Source organism: Sphaerodactylus townsendi, linkage group LG09 (assembly GCF_021028975.2).
Source record: "Sphaerodactylus townsendi isolate TG3544 linkage group LG09, MPM_Stown_v2.3, whole genome shotgun sequence".
Lineage (NCBI taxonomy): Eukaryota > Metazoa > Chordata > Lepidosauria > Squamata > Sphaerodactylidae > Sphaerodactylus > Sphaerodactylus townsendi.
In genome coordinates, this window is record NC_059433.1 from 46,690,461 (window position 1) to 46,710,810 (window position 20,350).

At 40.0% G+C, this 20,350-nt stretch overlaps 1 protein-coding gene across 2 annotated transcripts in view; it reads right to left on the reverse strand.

Annotated features, from left to right (window-relative positions):
* OSBPL1A (oxysterol binding protein like 1A) overlaps window positions 1-20,350 on the reverse strand; it is an 89,885-nt gene that overhangs the window by 23,145 nt on the left and 46,390 nt on the right. For both annotated transcript variants that reach the window (XM_048507662.1, XM_048507661.1), the window contains exons 16-18: window positions 19,534-19,696; window positions 10,270-10,426; window positions 1,184-1,259 (exon numbers count right to left, since the gene is read on the reverse strand). In XM_048507662.1, coding sequence (XP_048363619.1) covers window positions 1,184-1,259; window positions 10,270-10,426; window positions 19,534-19,696 — 396 coding nt within the window. The remainder of the gene's footprint in view (window positions 1-1,183; window positions 1,260-10,269; window positions 10,427-19,533; window positions 19,697-20,350) is intronic.

A 20,350-nucleotide genomic window follows, 5' to 3' on the forward strand; every position in this document is an offset into this window, starting at 1 on the left:
TGCATGAGAGTCACTGTATGTAGCAGTTAAGAGTGTCAGACTAATATCTGGGAAATTTGAATTCCCACTCAGCTATGAAGACTCACTGGGTGACCTTTGGCTAGTCACCCTCTCTCTCTGCCTAACCTATCTTACAGGAGTTTTGTGAGGATAAAAGTGCAGGAATGGAGAATAATGTAAGCGGGCTTTGGACTTCCAGGGTCATCTAGTCCAACCCCCTGAACAATGCAGGAAATTCACAACTTCCTCTCCCTGACACCACCAGTGACTCCTGTTCCATGGCCAGAAGTTGGCAAAACAAAACAAAAAATCCCTCCAGGATTCCTGGCCAATCTGTCTTGGAAGAAAATTGCTTCTTGACCCCAAAGTGGTGGTGCATTACCCTGAACGTTGAAGAAAGGGCCACAAAAACCTACCACTGACACAACCCTTCCTGGCCTCGCTCTGATCTGCCCAAATTCACACAATCAGCATTGCTGTCAGACAGTCTAGCTTCTGTTTCAAAACCTCTAAAGAAAGAGAGCCCACCTACAAATATAGCTGAAGATGAGATGCAGATAGACAACAGATTGCTTGGTGGCTGGAAAGGAAAGAAGGAAGCAAGGAAAAGTAAGCACAGGGGTGTGCTAAGAGAGAGAAAGGGGAATCAGTGTGAAGAGGGGGATAGAGGGGGACAGTGAGGTGCCCCCTGCAAGGTCTTGTGGTGCTCTACTGCACAACTGGGCCTGGCCGCCACTACCATGCAGAGTTTTCTCAGGGAGATGTTTTCAGGAGGTATGTAAGATCCCAGTTCTACCCTGGGATATTTTGACTGTGCAAAAACAGCCTAAGACTACTTCTGTAGTTTGCTTAACATTTTTTCAAGAATATAGAGGAGGGGAAAATAAGCCTTTCCTTTATTAGTCACATTTTTTTCAGTGAACAAAGTCAAGTTCCCAAATGAAATGTCAGTGACTTATACAGATTTCTAAATGAATCACAGAAAATGAAAGGACTTCACAAGGCAGTGAAGTTCACAATGCTTTGTACAGCAGCACACACATACAAACACCCTTCACTTTAGAAATCCTTATTTTCCATCAATCACAGCCTCTTAAGTAAAAAAGCAGCCACATCACATCATGCAACACATTTAAAAGACAGATTGTACGCAGATCTTTATGATAAGTCATGAGTCACTTACCATCCCAATGCACTTTCTTAAGATGCTCCAAATACTGAAATCATTTCTTGAAAACATTGGAGAAGGCAAGCTTGTCCTAGATTGGAAGGTAGGAGAAGGGGAAAAGGCAAAAAAAATCAGTCAGGAATATGTATTCAGATTTTAAAAGTATTTGTACACTGACAGAGCTGAAATCTGAACAAAAGTCTACCCACCATGCTACTCTTAACAGCCACTCATTCTTCTCCCTCACATTCATGTGGGAAATCATTTGTTTAAATCCAGTAACATATTTCATTCCAAATTCTTAAAATGGGCTGATGCATTGCCAGATGAACGTCTGCTTTGTTCAGTGGTAAATTCGTTTTACCTCCTAGACCACTGTCACACATGGCAACAGAAAAGACTATGGTGAGCAGATAATTGGGCTTACCCTCTCAAGTCAATTTTCATTTTGTGAAGAAAGGCCGACTTAAAAATTTCCATGAACAACTGACTTGGGGCAGAGAGACGTCCATTTAAAAGAAATGGATCATTTGACATAACTGTAAAAAAGTAACAATATCCTAAGAAGCAGTTAAGGGGCCCCCCCCCCCCCCCGGGCTAAGGCCAAGAAAAATCAATTTAAAAAGCAATATTTGAAACATTGGATGCAATAGAGAAGCACCACAATATTTTCTGAAGAGCAATGGGAGTGGCTGCCTTCTTGTACCTTGATAAATGTAATGGAAAACTTATATTAAGCAGTCTCTTAAGTACTTTTTCTGAGCAACACTTGCCATATCTAACACAGTGGAAAAACAGAATTGGCTAGAGTAGATCTCAAGCAGCTATTGCTCTACTCTGTTGCTCTACTCAAATCCACATCCAAGGGAAAAATGTTATTCAGTGGCACTGAGAAGGAAAGTTAGCCTTGTGCAGTTCCCACCACCACGTTTACCTCTTCACCTTAAAAAAAAAAGTGAAAGCTCTAAAACCACCTCTAAAGCTCATTTGACTTGATGAGTGCTACCAAACTGGTTCCCATAACAGTCACATGAGAATGCAGAGAGGTATTGTAGCTGTACTAGACAAGTCCCTGGAAGCTAATTGTAACCTTCTGAAGTTGCCACGTGAAGCACAGAAGTCTGCAAAAACAGCCGGACTAAAGACCATAATGGAACAGAAAAAAGTGAACATGCATGCTCCGGACAGTTGTACTACCACCAGCAGTCTGGTCAGTTATCATCCCTTTGTAGCCTGCATCTCAGTAACTGAGAATCTGTTCATTCTGCCAAGATACAGTTATCATGACACAGCGCTCCAAACATTAGCCACAGGTCAATACAAAGGATTTTCAGGCTTAGATTTGGGCATGCCGTCCCAGGTCAAATCATATTTTATTTATCAAGGACATTAGGTAGAATCACATAAATTATTTTTACTTTAATGTATCTGATAGGTAACTGTGGGAATAAACTGAGGAAAGAAAGCCAATCACAAGCATTTGATATAGTGGGAATGAAGATGTACTTTACACATCTGGCATTTGATAAATACATCATCTCCAAGTCAAGCCAATGTAAAGCTAGTAACACCAACAAGGTATTATAAAACAGTATGGCAAGTTTATTCAAAAACATAGGGCTGTACTTGCAAGCCAGTTGTACATATATCTATTCCAACTATAATTGGTTCATTGCTCCTGGGGAATCCCAGAAAATCCAATAACAATTTAAAAAACCCTACTATATATTGGAGAATTAATACAGACGTCTAGTTACTGATTGATTGTTCCTGAGTTTTTTCCACATGAATACACCACCAACAAGTACGGGATAGGGGTTAAAGTATTGGACTAGGATTTGGGAGATCCAGTTCCAGTCTGCTCTGGAAGTTTACACCATCAGGCTAAACAACCTCACAAGCTGTTGTGAGGATCAAACGGAGGAGAACAATGCAAGTTACTTAGGGTTCTCATTGGAGAGAAAGGTAAGATATAAATGAAGTAAACAAAGAAAATAAAGACAAAGAGAAATGTGTACAGCTGAACCAGTTCATTGCATTTTTCTAATTTATGGAATATGAACTTGTGAGCTGCCTTATAAATAGTCAGACCATTGATTTATCAAGGTCAGTACTATTTACTGTGAACAGCTCTCCAAGGGCTCAGGAAGGAGGTGCCGGGGAAGGAGGTTTAGAATCTTCTGCATTAAAAACAGATGCTCTGGCACAAAACAAAACAAAACACACAATTTCTTATTATCCTAGGCTAGCAAACTCCCCCTTGGTACAATGGTCTCCCTCTCAAACTATGTGGAAACATGACTGAAATAGATAGGCAGCCATCTGAAAAATAAAACTCTTCCAGAAACAAATACAATCAAAATTACAGCCAGGATTGTTCCACTCCTCTGAGTAGGCCTCCTCTCCTTGTGTACTTGCTTTTCTAGATTCACCCACTTCTTGCACAACTGTTTCTCATGATCTACTAAAAGATTCAACTTTAGGGAAATGAAGAGTATTGGAGTGGACCCACCCAGAGTATTCATTCCTTGAGGGGGCATCTTTATGTGAAGCCCTGGGTCATATGCAGGAAGGCAAAGCTCAAGCAGAAACATCTGCTAATTGGCTGGAATATTTTTATCACCACCAGCCACCCTGTAGAAGCCCATCGGCAAACCGTTCCACAATGCACAGTGCTCCTTTACTGCCTTTGGAAGCCATTCTTCCTAAAAGGGACTTTTACTGAGTAATTCATTCACCTTTTCTAAGCCTCACCAACCATCTCACATTCTACTGATATGTTTCTCTTCTCTTACTGGGCTGTTCTTTGGCAAAGCCCAATGGTTAGGACATAGTAGCCAACTGTGCCTGTCACTGTAATTTTGTCAGATATTCTGCCTGAACAGTAGTTTAGGCAAGTTGCAAAAGAAACTACCTATGTGCACCTGTGTGCATCACGCATGTTCAAATGTTCATGTTTCATTATTTGAAATTTCTCATCCACCATGCAGAAGCATAGGAGAAGCCAAGCCCCAGAGCAAGAGCCCAGAGCCAACAGGTATAAGAAAAGCATGTGTTTCACAACAAAGTTTACGTTGCTGGAGATAGAAGAGGACCCCGACAATAATAACAGCAATTGCATGTTTAAAATGGCATCTTTTTACAGGACCAAGATAAATATGTTTCTAGCAGGTCATCTGAATTTAACAGCCACACCTTTAGAGGGAAACTGGCTGTTTTTCATGCTGCCTTAACCACACTGAGAAGTGTGAGATAAGAAGGTGTCTTTGAGCATATCTGAACTGCATATCTGAAACCAAATTAACCATCAACACTTTCAATTCCTGGGCAGAAGCTACAATAGTTAAACAGGTTTAAACATGCAGTGCAGATGTGATTGTAAAAGTTATTTTAAAGAAACTGTTCTCTCCCCCGCCCCCCCAGTCCCCTTTCAGAGCTTCTACATATTTGGAAGTGGCGGTCCCTTCACTGGGCAGGCCTGTATCCAGTTTACATTTTGACTCCGCTTGACAGGGATGCCTCTTTATTAGGGCTAATGTCCAGTCACGACATCTGAAAGAGAATTCACAAGTAAGACAAAAGTTCTCCATTTCAGAAACAACTTGCATGACACTAAACCTCCTTAAGCAAATGTCTTTGTACCTTTAAAATGATTATTAGTATTATAGGGTAAACTGTAAGTTTCAAAATTAATGTTTAATAAATATCCCAAACAATTTAACTAAAAGGAAACGTGACTGAACATTCATAGGGCAGCCAACCATAACCCTACCGGCTTCAGTGAAACAGAGGCAATGTTTTAAAAAGTGGCTTCAGTTTTAATAAACACAGTTGCTGGTCTAAGACTGTAAATAAAGCTATTTGATTAATAAACACATTTATTATTGCCAAAGAGAAGCTGGAACTAGCTTTCAATTTAGTAATGCTTTGGGAACTCATACAGTTTTAATACAATTTCAAAAATACACACATACTTTTTAAAGAACAACATTATTATTATTATTATTACCATGTCATTACAGTAAGTATTAAGATTTTATAGCAGTTCTTTTCGCTTCAGCTTTTTATGTTTTAAATAACTGTTATAATCTTCAAAACTTTCCAGGAAAATTAATGTGCTACGGTAAACCAATTTTTTAAAACTCAACTTTCATGGATGCTAACTTAATGAAGATATTGATGCTGTTCAAGCTGTCTCCCACGCACATCCTAAGGTAGAAGCTTACAGGCTGGGCAAGGGATCAGCAAGTTGCCTGTCTGTGTATTGCCTCAGCCATAAACTCATTAGGTGCCTTAAGAAGTCAGCCTCACCTTAGTCCACCATCGGCAACAGAAGAATAATACTGAGCTATCTTTTAGGGATGTTGTAAGGATCACTACATCATATGTGTATATGAAATCACATTATACAAGTATCCTCATGTTTTGAGAATTACTGAATACCTACAGGTATGAGTTCACCAAAACCCAAGATTAGGAAGTCTTCATAAAAATCCATATCTGAATTTTTAAAAATCCCACCCGAGCCTCCTCCACTTTTTACACATACCTTCACTAAGCCAGATCAATGATCTTTAAACAAGTCACATGTTCAGCTTCCATTCCATCTGCATAAGTTCATCAAATCGCATTAAAGCCAGTTATTGATATGGTCCTGGCATTCTCTGCTATTGAAAATCATGAACTCTTCAACAGTGTGTGTGCAGAGATGAGACAACTACAACAAAAACACTGATTATCCTAATTAACAAGTATGAACCGGTTAGATCCACCTCCCATAAAACCTCCCATGCATAAGCATTCACATAGCACTTGGTGGTTATACCTACAGTTTCAAGTTGTTTGCATTCTGTTGGTGGTGGAGAGTGCTGCCACCAAGTCAGAGCTGATTTGTGGCGACCCCATAGGGTTTTCAGGGAAAGAGATGTTCATAGGTGATTTCCCTTTGTCTCTGTGTGCATAGCAATCTTTACTTAAATGGTGATCCCACCCAAGTACTCCCACCCAATCAGGCCTGACCCTGCCTAACTTGAGAGATCTGATCAGACTGGATTGGCATGGGTCATCCAGATTAGAGTTTGTATTCTATTAATCTTTTTAAAAAAATTTCTCAAGCCTACCTGTAGGAATTCATACTGATCCCGTGGCCAGGCCTGTCACTCATTATTTCAGGCATGGAATTCCATAACACTCCTTACCAATCCAGGACCAGTTTAAATCCTGTGACTTCCATTCTTTAGTATCAAAACTTCGAACAACTGCTTTATCTTCATCCAGATTTAAGGTACTATAGAAAGGCTAGCAGGTTTCCATATAAACCCTTCCCACCAAATATTCTGTAAACTTTAAGCATCTGATTATGATTTCAAGTACACAATATAGCACTTCAGACTCTAGAGTGCGGCACACACAACTGATCCCCAAAGACACTGTCAATTTACCCCCCTCTATGGGTTTCCCAATGCTTGATTAGTCCTCCTCCCTTCCACTGCAAGGAGAAGGAAGAAACTGAGTGACTATCAATCATTTGATTGTGAATATGCAGTACAGAAGTTGCCCAGCATGTATATTAATTAACAGGGAGTTAAAAGGTGAGGGAAGGAGGGTCACTCACATTTCTCTATTTATAGTTTGTAAGGCAGATGACTGCTGTGTAAGCAAAGGTGAACAAACAATCTTCTGGAAGTATTAGAATAACATGAAGTTATTAGCCAGGAAGGTACCGTGTTTCTCCAAAAATAAGACAGTGTCTTATATTAATTTTTGCTCCCAAAGATGCGCTATGTCTTATTTTCAGGGGATGTCTTATTTTTCCGCTCCGCAGCTGCATGGTCTGGTGTCCTGTTCGACGGGCATGCTTCCAAACAAAAACTTTGCTACGTCTTACTTTCGGGGGATGTTTTATATTAAGCACTTCAGCAAAAACTCTACTACGTCTTATTCTCAGGGGATGTCTTATTTTTGGAGAAACAGGGTATGTCTGTCCTAGCTCCAATCACATAAAGAGGAGAAGCTACCACCTAGTATCACTTTTCCTTGTATCAAGAAGAAAAAAAAAGGTGGTGGTAGAAGTGATGAAAATGGCTTGCATCCTATAAAGCACTATACAGCACCAAAGGAAAGCTGATTTTTCTTCTGTTTCCACCAGCAAACCACTTTAAATCCCACTTTGAAACATTATTCTTAGGGTGGTGAAACCCACAAGGACAAACAACTGCACAGGTTGGAGGCTGAAGAGAAAAGAAGTTAAAGTGAGTGAAATCTCTCTCTCCTGTGAATAAAGCTTCACTGAAGGAAAAGCAACGAGAGGTAATTTGTCTCTTTCATTTTGTTCTGTCCTGTCAGTGCAGCTGCTCTCATAAAAGAGAAAAAGGCAGTGGTAATTTCACTCCCCTTCCTCTGCCAACTTCAACTCATGCTCTGCACAGCTGTTTGTCTATGTGAGTCTTGTGACCCCACGAATAATCTTTCTGAGACTCAAAAGGGACTCCAGGATAGGAAATCTGTAAATTTCTTATTGGTGTTTTTTAGGATACAAACTAACATTGGCATACCAAGGTTAACATACCCACATATTTCCTCCAGTTAAAAGGGGTCTAACAGCCAACCCTGGAAATTCTCCTCATAGGTGGTAAAAAGCTATCATCTGTAACCCATGTTAGTATTGTCACTCTTGACTTCCTACTCAAATGGTTCGCTCCAGATATTAACTGATTTCAGCATGATTAATGTGCCAAATTTATTAAATTACAGTGTGATACTGTGCCATTTCACACTCTTCTATGTCCACTGAGGTAAACAGGGTTAGAAAAGTCTGCTTAGGATTGCACTGAGAATTATGCAACAGAAACAGCAGACAGAATGTACTTCAGAATTAGCTGAAGTTCTTTCAAGATCTCATTGCAAACCTCTAACTAGTTTCTTGTTTTGGCTTTAAATATATATATATATATATATAGTGATAGGTCCCACAATATATACTGCACAGATAGGCCTATTTTATTCCCCTCCCCAATCATCATCATTAAGAGTGTTAAACTTGAATCTGAAGCAAGTGAACCCACTAGCAAACACAAACATCAGCTCACACTCCCATTCCACTCACAAACAGACTGTTCCTAAGATGTTCTTGGCAAGAAAATCATATGCAATCCCAAGTCTTGGCTAAGTTATCTTTGAAGTATGAATATGAAATGTAACTGAAGTTTAAGTGTTGTGTTTTTATTAGCAACTTAACAGTATGTTTCCTTTAAGCTATTGCAGAGTCAAACCAGTTAAGAAAGGCATGACATACATACATGACATACAGCATATACTCATCCATACATTATAAATACATTAAAAACAAGCCCCAACATTTAAAAAAGCTACAACCCAAAAAAAGCTACAACATAGTCCATACACATTTATTACAACTGTAGCATAGCTCTGTAACAAGATAAGCAAACAGAGTCTAACAATCCCAAGACAACACTGAACAGCTACATCCCGTGAGACAGTTTGCTCCATGTCTGAATTTAGATTAGTTTTCCCACAGAGAACTGACACTGTACATCAATATATTTGCAGACATCAAGTCCCAAAGTGTCACTAAGATGGTCAGATATTACAATATAGTTCTCAAAAATATATTATTTTCTGGCTCACGTATTTTAAGCGTATGCATACTTTCTTTATCTTTAAGAGTGCTACCATAAAAATCCATCAAAAATCAGCCAAACTTACACTGACTATAAAAGATGAATACAGGACTGAAAGTAGACAGGGCAAGACTGAAAACAAGAAGAGTTGGTGATCAAAAAGCCTAATGAGAGACATCAGTAGTGGAAAGCGATGAAATCCCAGGGGATTAGGGAACAAATAAGAGCTTGGAGGCTCTAGTCACCTCTTGTTTACAATTCTAGCAATACAGTTTTACAACAAGCCTTGTGGAAAACAGCCAAATTTCTGTTTGTTTCCTCTGCTTAAAGCTATATGTAGCTCATCGTGACTTCCTAGTATGAAAATACTGCAGTCATTTGACCTAACAATATTTCTCTCATTGTTGTGCAGGCCAACACACTTGAAGCAGAGTAGTCTATGTTACGGGACTGTGGCCTCCAATATAAGTAGGTGGGAGGAACTGGAATAAGAAAAATAACCAATGATAAAAAAAACCAAGAAGTGCTAAGACAATCCTGAAAACTTATTCATTTAAACATTTGATGGTACATAAATATTTTCAGCCCAACCATAAATACGGCTGAAGCAATGGCCCATTTTACAAGCATCTTCAATGTGCATGCACAAGCAGCTATAAACATATTTTGCTTTGAACGGAGTGTGTTCAATCTGAATGCCTGTGGCATGGATTGACACAGCATATATGATAAAACGATTCATTTAAAGTTCTCCTGGTCTTACAAACTCCCACATTCCCAACAGCAACAATGAATGAGGTCATTATCTATAAGCGGAGCAACAAGTGCCATTTATAGATTACACTGAAACCATGTTTAAATTGGGAAACAACATATTAAGTTGTCCCTGCACTGAAACTTGAGAAATTAGGTATTTGTTACATGTAACTGAAGATCTATTCTCCTCTTTTACATGTAAAAAGTTAAAGAATAGATACTGAATATTTAGGAAGCTTGTCAACACATTAAGACAAATTTTTGCTATTAATGTTTTTGATTAAATTTGAAATCTATATTGAAATATGTGGCTAGCAACTGCACTGAGAATTAACAGTAATGCTAAGGAGATCAAGTAACTGGAAACTAAAAAAAGTCAGTAACAGACACACATTAAAAAAACATGAAGAAACAAGAAACCAGTATTGATTTCCATGAGACAAATTTAAATGAGTTAAAACATGCACTCTTAAGAATTCATGTACTAAATTTGTACCTTGGGCAATCACAATGTTGTGGTTAGCATTTAAAAAAAAAGTTAACAAAAGGGGGAAAGTAACCTTAATTGTCTGCTATCCTGAGACCTTACATTTAATAAAAAAGGCACAAGCATCCACAGTTATCTTTGGGACACACTGGAAGGATTTTGTCTCACATGGTAATAAAGGTTACAGTCCATGCACAGACAACTAACTAAAATCCTACCTGTGTTTTTTGATGCCATTGGACAAAGTCTCTCCACTTTTACACCCTTTCTCTTCAGGCACGTCAGATGTTATAGTATCACTGGAATCCATACTGTCTTCTAATGAATAAGTCGTCACAGTTTCAAATCCACTCAACGATTTTTCGGATTCTGAATCTACAAGACAAGTGAACATCAATGAGCAAACCTCAAGGCTGGTCCTTCACAGGCTAATGAACACCTTTCTCATACAGAGCTCTGAAACCTAAGTAGCGTCTGCTGTACCAATGACAGCATTTGTCCAGTGCATGCTTAGTACTAGTGGAGACTCAGTCTCCAGCAAAACCTGAGTGAGAAAGTTGCCCGGCACTAAGGATTGGGAGACAAAACTCAAAGTGATGCAGGACAGGTAGGGTACCAAGAAAGCACTTGCACCCAAAACTCAGAGCCAGTGAAAATACAATCATGGCAATAGTATTTAATAGCAAGATGATCACAGTTAAAGGATCAGAAAGGCTCACAGGAAAGCATGTTCATTACTCCCATCCCCTTCCTTCAGTATAAAAACTTACTGATCTTGAACTATGGTTTGCAGTTACCACAACTTTGCCATTGTTCACATTAACCATTTTGGTCATGATATGAAACACGTGCAGCATTAGACTGCAAAATCAGGCTATAAATGTCATGTTATCTGACAAAATATATGCTACAATTTCTTGCTTCGTGTTTTCCCACATCAGAAAATTTTTCCAACATGTGGGTATTACTGTTTCATGCTAATTTCCCCAGCAGTACAGGACAAAAACATGAAATGAATGCCTTAAAGCAAAAGATCACCACCAACGGTTCTGATGTTGATTAAGGTCAAATGTTCATAGGAATAAATACCAATGGTAATATAACAGGTGGTAATTAGCTTAAAGAGCTCTGTACATATTATTGGTAAGCACCATACCTGAAAGATGAACTATCATGTATGGCAGAAACAAACTTTCATAGTACTCAGTTAAATAATGCATCAGTAGCAGAAGCCAACACAGGTGGTATAACACAGGTAACACAGGTGGTATAACACAGGTGGTATAACACAGGTGGTATAACACAGGTAACATAGCAGAAGCCAACACAGGTGGTATAACACAGGTAACAATGCATCAGTAGCAGAAGCCAACACAGGTGGTATAACACAGGTAACATAACTATGAAAGACTAGGATGTCCTCAGAAACAAACTGCAGTAGGATGACAATTCTATCACATCTAGTACAAAATCTATTTGGTGTCATGTATAATGTGTGTGCGCGTGCGTGCTGTCAAGGCACAGCTGAGTTATGCCAATCTTGTAGGTTTTCAAGACAAATGGTGCTCAGAGGTGGTTACCAGTGCCTGCCTTTGCATGGGCTGAGAGAATTTTGAGAGAATTGTGACTGGTCCAAGGTCACCCAGCAGGGTTCATGGGGAGGAGTGGGGAATTTAACTTGGTCCTCCAGATTAGAGTTTGCCGCTTTTAACCACTACACCACACAGGCACTTTATATATAATACACACACAATAAAAATCTTGACAATCATAGCTTAATATTCTTGTGCATACTTTTTTGTTTATTTCAATGACTCTCAGAAGTAAGGAGCTATTCAGGAAACTTGAACCTTAGCTCCTAAAATCACAGGCACAACTGAGATTGTATTCACTCCTAGATTTGTACTGTAAAAAAGTTCTCAGTCATAGAGACTACACATGTGCCTTCTTTCCCCTCCCCAAGATAGGTGAGCACACGTCATCTTCAAGATACAGATTGTTTATGTCAGTCAGTAAGCCTTTATTGGTATTAGAAAAAAAGAGAGAATTTGCTATTGTTCCATACTATATCAGACATCAAAAAATAAGAAAAAATACAATAAAACAACAGGAGTCAGAACTTTTACCAATAATAGCAACAAATATAATGTTAGCCAATGATTAACCTTCATCACTCCTAACAAGAAATTAGCTACTGCGTCACAACAACTAAAGTTATTGCTATTCAATAGGAAAGCAATTTTTTGCCTATCCATCAAATCTTCGTAATCTAATAACTAAGGGGATAAATATTTAATCCTTGCTTCACAAATCTTGAACAATAAAGTAAGAGATGTAATATCATTTCAGCTTGGCCTAGATTACAGGGGCATAAGTCTTTTATCATAAGAAACCCCTTTAAATCTGCCATAAAACATGGCAGAAGGTACCACATTGAGTCTCATTCTAGCATAGGCCCTTCTTTGTTATGGGTCCGTTAAGATTTTTAGATATGAAGCCTTGTTCATTGGAGATCATTAAATTCAGGGGGGAGCAAATTTTATTTGCTGCGATGGATAGTGCTAAAATTCTCTTTTAAAAGCATTTATATATATTTTTTCAAATATGATAACAGGCTGGTTGCTTCAATTAAGATTAAAAATAAAGCATCCAAAACTCCACGTTAGTGCTCAAAAGATAACAATAGGGAAGTTTGGCCAATAAACATATCAAAATATTCTGGCTTGACCTTCAGTTACAGTTGAAACAAAACAAATACATATGTTTGAGATAGAGACCAAAAACACTGGCTTACTCATAGGACCGGAACCGGATCACCCCTTCTAATAATCCCATACCTGTCAATAAAGAAACAAAAGAGGGCCACCAAAACACATTTTTATAATTAAGACACTCTCTTGATATGAATATCAGCTCATAAATTAAGAACAAGGACTGAGCAAGCTCTTAGTTTTACAGGAGTCATGGCATGTAGATAGTAGTTACGTGGGGCAGGTCTTGCCCCACTCTGTGGTTCCCTGCTAAATCTTGACAGGCTGGCAGGGGAAAGGGAAGAGAACTTGTTGGCATCATTTCTGGCACAAAACCCAAAATGATGTTGAGTTTCCTACGGTTTAACCCACAGAGATTAGGGGGAATCCTAGAGAATCACTCTGATGTGACAACATCACTTTCAGAGTTGTACCAGCAGTGATGTGCACTGAAGACACTGTCTCTGCCCCCTAAATTCTCTTAGTGGGTTACCAGCCATGTCTACTGGAAGGAATAGGGGGGGAAAATGAAAATGAAACCAGGAAAAGGGGAGGGGAATTTGCCAGATCATGTTCCAAACAGCTTGTAGCATCCTGGAGGGGAGGAATTTGATTGGGGATATTAACTATAACATTCAAGAGGGGTGGCCCCAGTCACGAACGGAGGGGAAACTGTGCCCAGGACTTCAACTGCCCACGTCACCCCCCCCCCAAATGCCCCGTCCCCTGCCACGTGGCTGCAATGGCAGCGCCCAGGGCAAGCCACCCCAGATGTCCCCATTGCAGCTCCACCTCTGAGGAGTCTTGTTACATCAGCCGCTGCCAAAATAATGAAGAGCCATGCAGCGCAATAAAAGACAGGAATTGATTATAGTTCAAGCTTTCATGAGCCACAACCTGCTTCTTCAGATACATGAATTTATGAAGTGGCAGTGAGGTGTGGATCTCTCAACCCTAATTCCCCACCTCCAGTGAAGGATACACTGGAGCAAAAAAACCCAAAACCCATTGGATTTATTAGAACTGCAAAAAATTATTGTTGTTGTTGTTACAATTATTATTAATTGATTTTATATGCTGTCCTCCAGGGGCATAATGCCTATTGGGCAAAGTGGGCAGTTGCCCAGGGCGCTCCCTTGTGGTGGGTGCCAAAAACGCAGGGTTCATTTGTGGGTTTTTTTTGATATTTTAGTGGGTTTTCCGTTTTTGGCCTGCAGGGGGCGCAGTTTTTAGGTTAACAGCACCAAAATTTCAGGGATGTTTCGGGAGATTCTCCTGACGCTATCACCCAGGTTTGGTTTAGGGAGTCCAAAGTTATGGACTCCCAAATGGGGTGCCCCATCACCCATTGTTTCCAATGGGAGCTAATAGGAGATGGGGGCTACACCTTTGAGGGTCCATAACTTTGGACCCCCTGAACCAAACTTCACCAAACCTGGGAGGTATCACCAGGACAGTCTCTTACTGATATCCTGAAAGTTTGGTGCTGCTAGCATAAAAATTGCACCCTAACAGCAGGCACCCCTCAAATTTCCCCAGATTTTCCTTTTAACCCCCCCCCCCCTTTTGGCATGGATTTAAAGGGAGAACCTGAGGTCCCCAGTTTAAACATTGAAAGTGATGCTGTTTCAGGGTGGGGGAGAATCAACCCCAAAATAGCATCACTTTCAATGTTGTTTAAACTGGGAACTCCAGATTCTCCCTTTAAGGTGGATTTAAAAGGAGAATCTGGGCTCCCTAGTTTAAACAACATTGAAAATGATGCTGTTTGGGGGTGGATTCCAGTATCACTTGTTTAAACTAGAGAGCCCAGATTCTCCTTTTAAATCCACCTTAAAAGGAAAATATGGGGTTCCCAGTTTAAGTAACATTGAAAGTGATGCTGTTTCCCCCAATTGGGGGGACTGGATACAACACCATAAAATGTTTTCATAGCAGTAATAAAACATTTTGAAAGCATTTTGAAAATGTTTTCAAAAAAATATTTCTGCTGTGTTCAGATTTGTGAGTTGGGGCATGTTCTATAATGTGATGGTGACTTTGAAACGACCTGGTGTAAAAAATCATTGCTTGGTCACGGTGGGGGAGGGTGGCTGCCCATGGGGGGGCGCCAAACTCCAGTTTGCCTAGATACGCCACTGGGCCTAGCTACAAGGGGGCCGGGGGGGGTGCGCGTTGCACCGGGCACGCACCTGGGGGGCATCAAACTCAGGTTTTGCCCAGGGCTCCAGTTTGCCTAGTTACGTCACTGCTGTCCTCCTCATGGGCTAAAGGCAACTTCCAACACATATCACAATAAATTCAGTAAAAACAGATTTTAAAACCTAATCTAGAACAGTTAGCGACAAAGCTTAATATACATACCATACCAGGAGGGAAACAGCCAAATGGAAAAAAGGGAGGGAGGTCATGATGGAAAACCGTAGCTGCTGCAACCATACACATGGTAGAACTGCCCGGATTTACTGGCCCTGCAGAACTGCATCAGATCCCACACGGCCCAGGTCTCAGTAAGCAGAACATTCCACCAGGTTGGGGCCAGGGCACAAAAAACCTTGGCTCTCGTTCAGACTAGCCAGATGTCTTTCAAAGCAGGGATCACCAGTAGATTTTCAGCAACTGAACACAGCGACTTTTGCAGGATATAACAGGAGAGACAGTCCCAAAGGTACACGTGCCTAGCCCCTATAAAGCTTAAAGGGTTAGTACAGAACGTTGAACTTGATCTGGTACTCCACTCGGAGCCAATGCAGCTGGTGTAGAGTGCTTTCTTAACTCTAGACTCACTTAAGGGTTTAAAGAGTGAAGACGGCAAAACTTGTAATGCTTTAAAAATCCGAAAGGCAGAAATCATAATAGAATAAAGAGTTATGTCCCATGAGAACACAGCCTAACAGCTAAATGCTACACAGCATAATATCAAGAAATAAAATATCTTCACCTAACTGGCTGCTATTGAGGCTTGGGGCAATGTGAGCTGCTTCCCATTTACCTAGCCCCAAATGTCTGAAGTCACTGCTGCAGTGAATCTTAACAAGACAGTTTCAGTCAACTTTCAGGCACTTCCATCTGAACAATGGAAATCCACCATCATCTTCTGTAGGAGATAAGCAGGTGCATGGAGGGAGAACATACAGGCCTTTGATTATGATGTGTGCAGCTTATACAACTAATAAACCTAGTCAATCGAAATAAGCAGGTTGAGTCTTTTAGCTGAACAAGTGCCTACATTCCACAGGTTAAAATTTGCAGGGTAATTCTGAAACTCAGGAAGATGTTTCAGTAAATGTTTAGGCAGCAAAACTTAAGGCCACAAAAACTCTTTGTTGAAGAGGAACATGCCAAAATGACAGGAATGCTACTTTTCAGTAGTTCCTACTCTGTGGAGAAACACTGTGTAAACAGACTATATTCACAGTGCAATCCTATGTCGAGCTCCTCCACCAAGCCTTAAAATTGCCAAGCCTTAAAAACAAAGGACATGAACTGGTCCTACATACAGACCCACATAACTTCAAGGGTTAACATAAACAAGTGAAAGCCATCCTTGCATTAAATTGTTCTACTTTCATTGATCCATAATTTAGTATGCTGGTGAGATAGTCCAATTTTTTTTACTAAAAGAAACTGTCACCCAGTTATTCTCTTGGCCCAAGGATGTTCAATATGCCTGAGTCATAGTGTTATAGTCACAGAGCGTGAGGTTCAGCATTTCATGGTTGGTAACAATTTTACACAGAAATATATAGAACCAGATATCTCTGAAGCAGCAGCAATAAGGACTCAAGACTCTATCTTGTCATTCCACAAGAGGGTTATGGTTAAATTAAAAAAAACAACAGGCTATCTTATCGGTATAGAATGAGATGTATTTTAACACACCGCTGTCCATATTATTGGCCTTTTCTACATGCACAACTTAGTTGTGGTCAAACTCTGGGAGAGCACCTCTCCCCCCCCCCCAATTGTTTTGGGGTTCCCCTGCCTTGTCTCTTCAGTTGCATTTATCCCACATGCTTTTGCTGAAAACAGATTATTTCTAATGGTGGTGAGATATCATCTGCAGTGCAAAAAAGCAACCCTCCCCTCTTTACATTTTGTACAGGCACTCTAGTGTTTCTGTGCGGTTAAATTTTTAAGTGGCAATTCAAAAATGTCTCATCCTTCATTTCTACTATGGAGAACCACAAACCCAAAATGGAAGCCAGAACAACTCCTGGAGCAGCCACCATTACCTGAATGAACAGATACACAAACCCTACATTTTCCAGTCAAATTTGATCTGCAATAATGCACTACCATCACTGCAGCAGTCCCGATTACATGCAGTGATTACTGCTCATACTCTTCTCAATTGTCCCAGTGTCTCAAGGTTCTATGGCTGATGTAAAAGCTCTCACATTCAAAATTGCTCTCTGCCTTATTATTACATAGGTAGTTTGACATGAAACTGACAAAGGTGATCCAATAAATTTTGCTCCTTTATATCTCTGCCTGAATATTAACCTTGTAAGTTCTATATGAAACTGACAAAGTTGATCCACAGAATGAGATGTATTTTAACACACCGCTGTCCACATCATTGGCCTTTTCTACATGCATAACTTAGTTGTGGTCAAACTCAACCATGCAAGTTTGTATCTCTGCCTCAATGTCACATAGTCAGTTTGATATGGCAAAGAGATTTTTTTTTAAAAAAAATCCATTTGAAAATGGAGGAGGATGAGAAAATGGCTGAAAGGAGGGTAGGGAAACTACACAGGGGCATGGATAAGGGCCAGGTGCTTGATGAGGTGAATAAAGAGCTTTTCAACATAATCGAACACTCAAGGGAAGTTAGCTTGGAAATGGATTGAAAAAATATTCCAGTTAAACTGCTTGGGAAAACAATAGAGAAAAATGAAGGGAAAGCATTTCTGGAACTAGAGAAAAAAAACCATGCGGAATTCAAAGAACAAAATGTAGCATTTGGTAGAAAGATATGCTGTACATGAATTGTGTGGAAAAGTCCATTGTCTCATGATGCATGTAGATACAACATGGGACACTTGCAGTGCAATTCTTAACAGAGTTATAGCCTCCTAAGCCTTCTGCCTTAGAAGGGTGTAACTCAGTTTGGGATCATATGGCTAAGCAACTCTACCCCTCCCTCCAGTGCTATTTTGTTTTTTGTTTTTTTAAGAATTGCTTCCAGAATAATACAATGATTTAGGTATTCCTGTTTCATCTGTACACATCAGAAGATCTGTATGTTTGTTTCAGTTGTAGCAGCAAACCATGATTAGTTACTATGAGTACAGATGTGTACAGATGAAACAAGTTATTATGAGATCTTTGAGCTCAATCTTTTGAATCTTTCACATACAGCTCCATATGTTCATGTCATACTACAGTTTTCTGTCTGAACTGACAAACTATTGAAGGATCTCACGTAAATTGCTGCACATGAAAGGACATGCCAATTCCCAGATTCTGAAAGGTATCTTTGGATACTGTTGGAACATATAAGAATCTTTTTTTTTTGTCTTTTCGATTGCATTGATGGACTTTAGATGAACATTCGGTGTACCGGGAAAAGAAATTACAAATGAACCTTGAGACTGCCATTCTGAGTGCAGCCTCTTTCATAAGACTTCCTCATAGAAGAACAGTCTAAAAACATACAGCAAGCTCATCAGCTGGAATCTGATCCAGACACCACATCTTGATCTCTGACGCCAGGAATGTTGTTTTATGATATATGGGAGCAAACAATATCTCAATCATTTGGACATTTAAACACATTTAAAATGTGTCCCCACCCCTGCCATCCATCCAATGTTAAAAAGGAGAACAGGTATTTCTTTTCAACTCTAATCAATTCTTCAGTTAAGAGTTCTAGTTCCTGGTTTATAGGCTCAGAGTTCCAGATTACCACTTGCCAACCCTAAAATGCCTTTTAAAATCCCAGCCAGCTGAACTGTTTCACTGCCAAGAAGTCTTTGAATATCCACCTTGTTGCAGTGTGTTTCTCCCTCACATATAATTCTTATTTAACCCAATCTACTTCAACTTAGTAATGAAATCCAGCACTTATGTCTGTTATGTTTTAAACAACTTTTAAACGCTGGATGTTTGCATATTATGGTAACCCATCTGGAACATGCTTCAGACACATATTTGCCTTTGTCTGACACTTCAATCAAACTATGCTTAACTGATGATAGTTCACATGTCCCCATCTGTACTTGACAACCACAAAGAGGGACAGCACAACGAAACAGCAGCAATCCAAGAATAAAAAATGATTCTTGAGAGTTATCAGGCAGTGCAGGATATAAACCAGTGTTCACATTCATACACTTTACATAGTACAAAATTCCAACCTTTACTAATTAAAACTGCTTATAAAGTTGCACGTAAGTTCCTCCTGAAATAAGAGCTCTAGGCTACCAACCCACCTTTTGATTTAGCCATTCTACCCTGCAATCCTAAGCACACATTCTTGAAGTCACTGGGTTTAGAAGAGTCAGTCTTCATACCCAGATAACGTTTGTAACCTACCATCTTGGGCCCATTCTGCACCATTTCTTCCTCCTCCCCAAATCAAAATACAGCTAGTAATTTTCTTGCGATAGGGACATGCGCTTGAAATGTCCTTGCTTTGACACTATGAAACTGAACAAGACCGTTCCTAGACTTGGTTTTTAAAACTCACGTTCCGCCATAGATCTCGCTCTCACAGAAACTCACCTGAAACAGCATCATAGAATTGTTCGTCGCTAAGGATGCTCAGAGGTGGTGATCCTTTGACTAGCGACTGCTCCAGTTCATGGTGCTCGGTGGCTAGTGTTTCCAGAGCTTCTGATAAGATCTTGTTTTTCTCTTGCTCATGCTTCAGTTTCAAATTTCCCACCTATAAGTAGAAGTATGAATAAAATCTTGTATCTCTCAAGAAAGTGAGCCTCAAAGCTATTTCAGGCATAGGCTCCAATTTGCAGCTTAAGTATGTCAGCAAGCTCTCAGAAGACAATTATGAATATCAAGCAAGGTTTTCCTCCTATTTTGTTTTTTTGCACATACATTGCTTACTACATTTTTGTGCTTTCCCTTGGCTCTTCACTTGAATTTATTTCACATGCTACTGTGGAAAACAGATGATCCCTAACTAGCAGTTAAGCCCATTTTATGGTGAAATAAACAGGACTGGGGGGGAGGGTTAATCCATGGTTAATGAATGAACAGTCTCCTTGCCTCACCCTGCAACCTTTAAATGGGGTTGCTCCATGCCCAACTGGACATTGAATCCATGGCACAGGCATCCCCAGTAGAGTTGCCAATCTCCAGGTGGTGGCTGGAGATCTTCCACTACTATAACTGATCTCCAGGCAACAGAGACCAGCCCACCTGGAGACAATGGCTGCTTTGGAAGACAGACTCCGTGGCACAATGCCCCACTGGAGTCCCACCACTCTGCTCCCCAAATCACCTTCCCAACCCAAAGTGTACAACCGAGATTTGGGAGACCCAGATTCAAACCCTCACTCTACCATGGAATCACGCTGGGGGA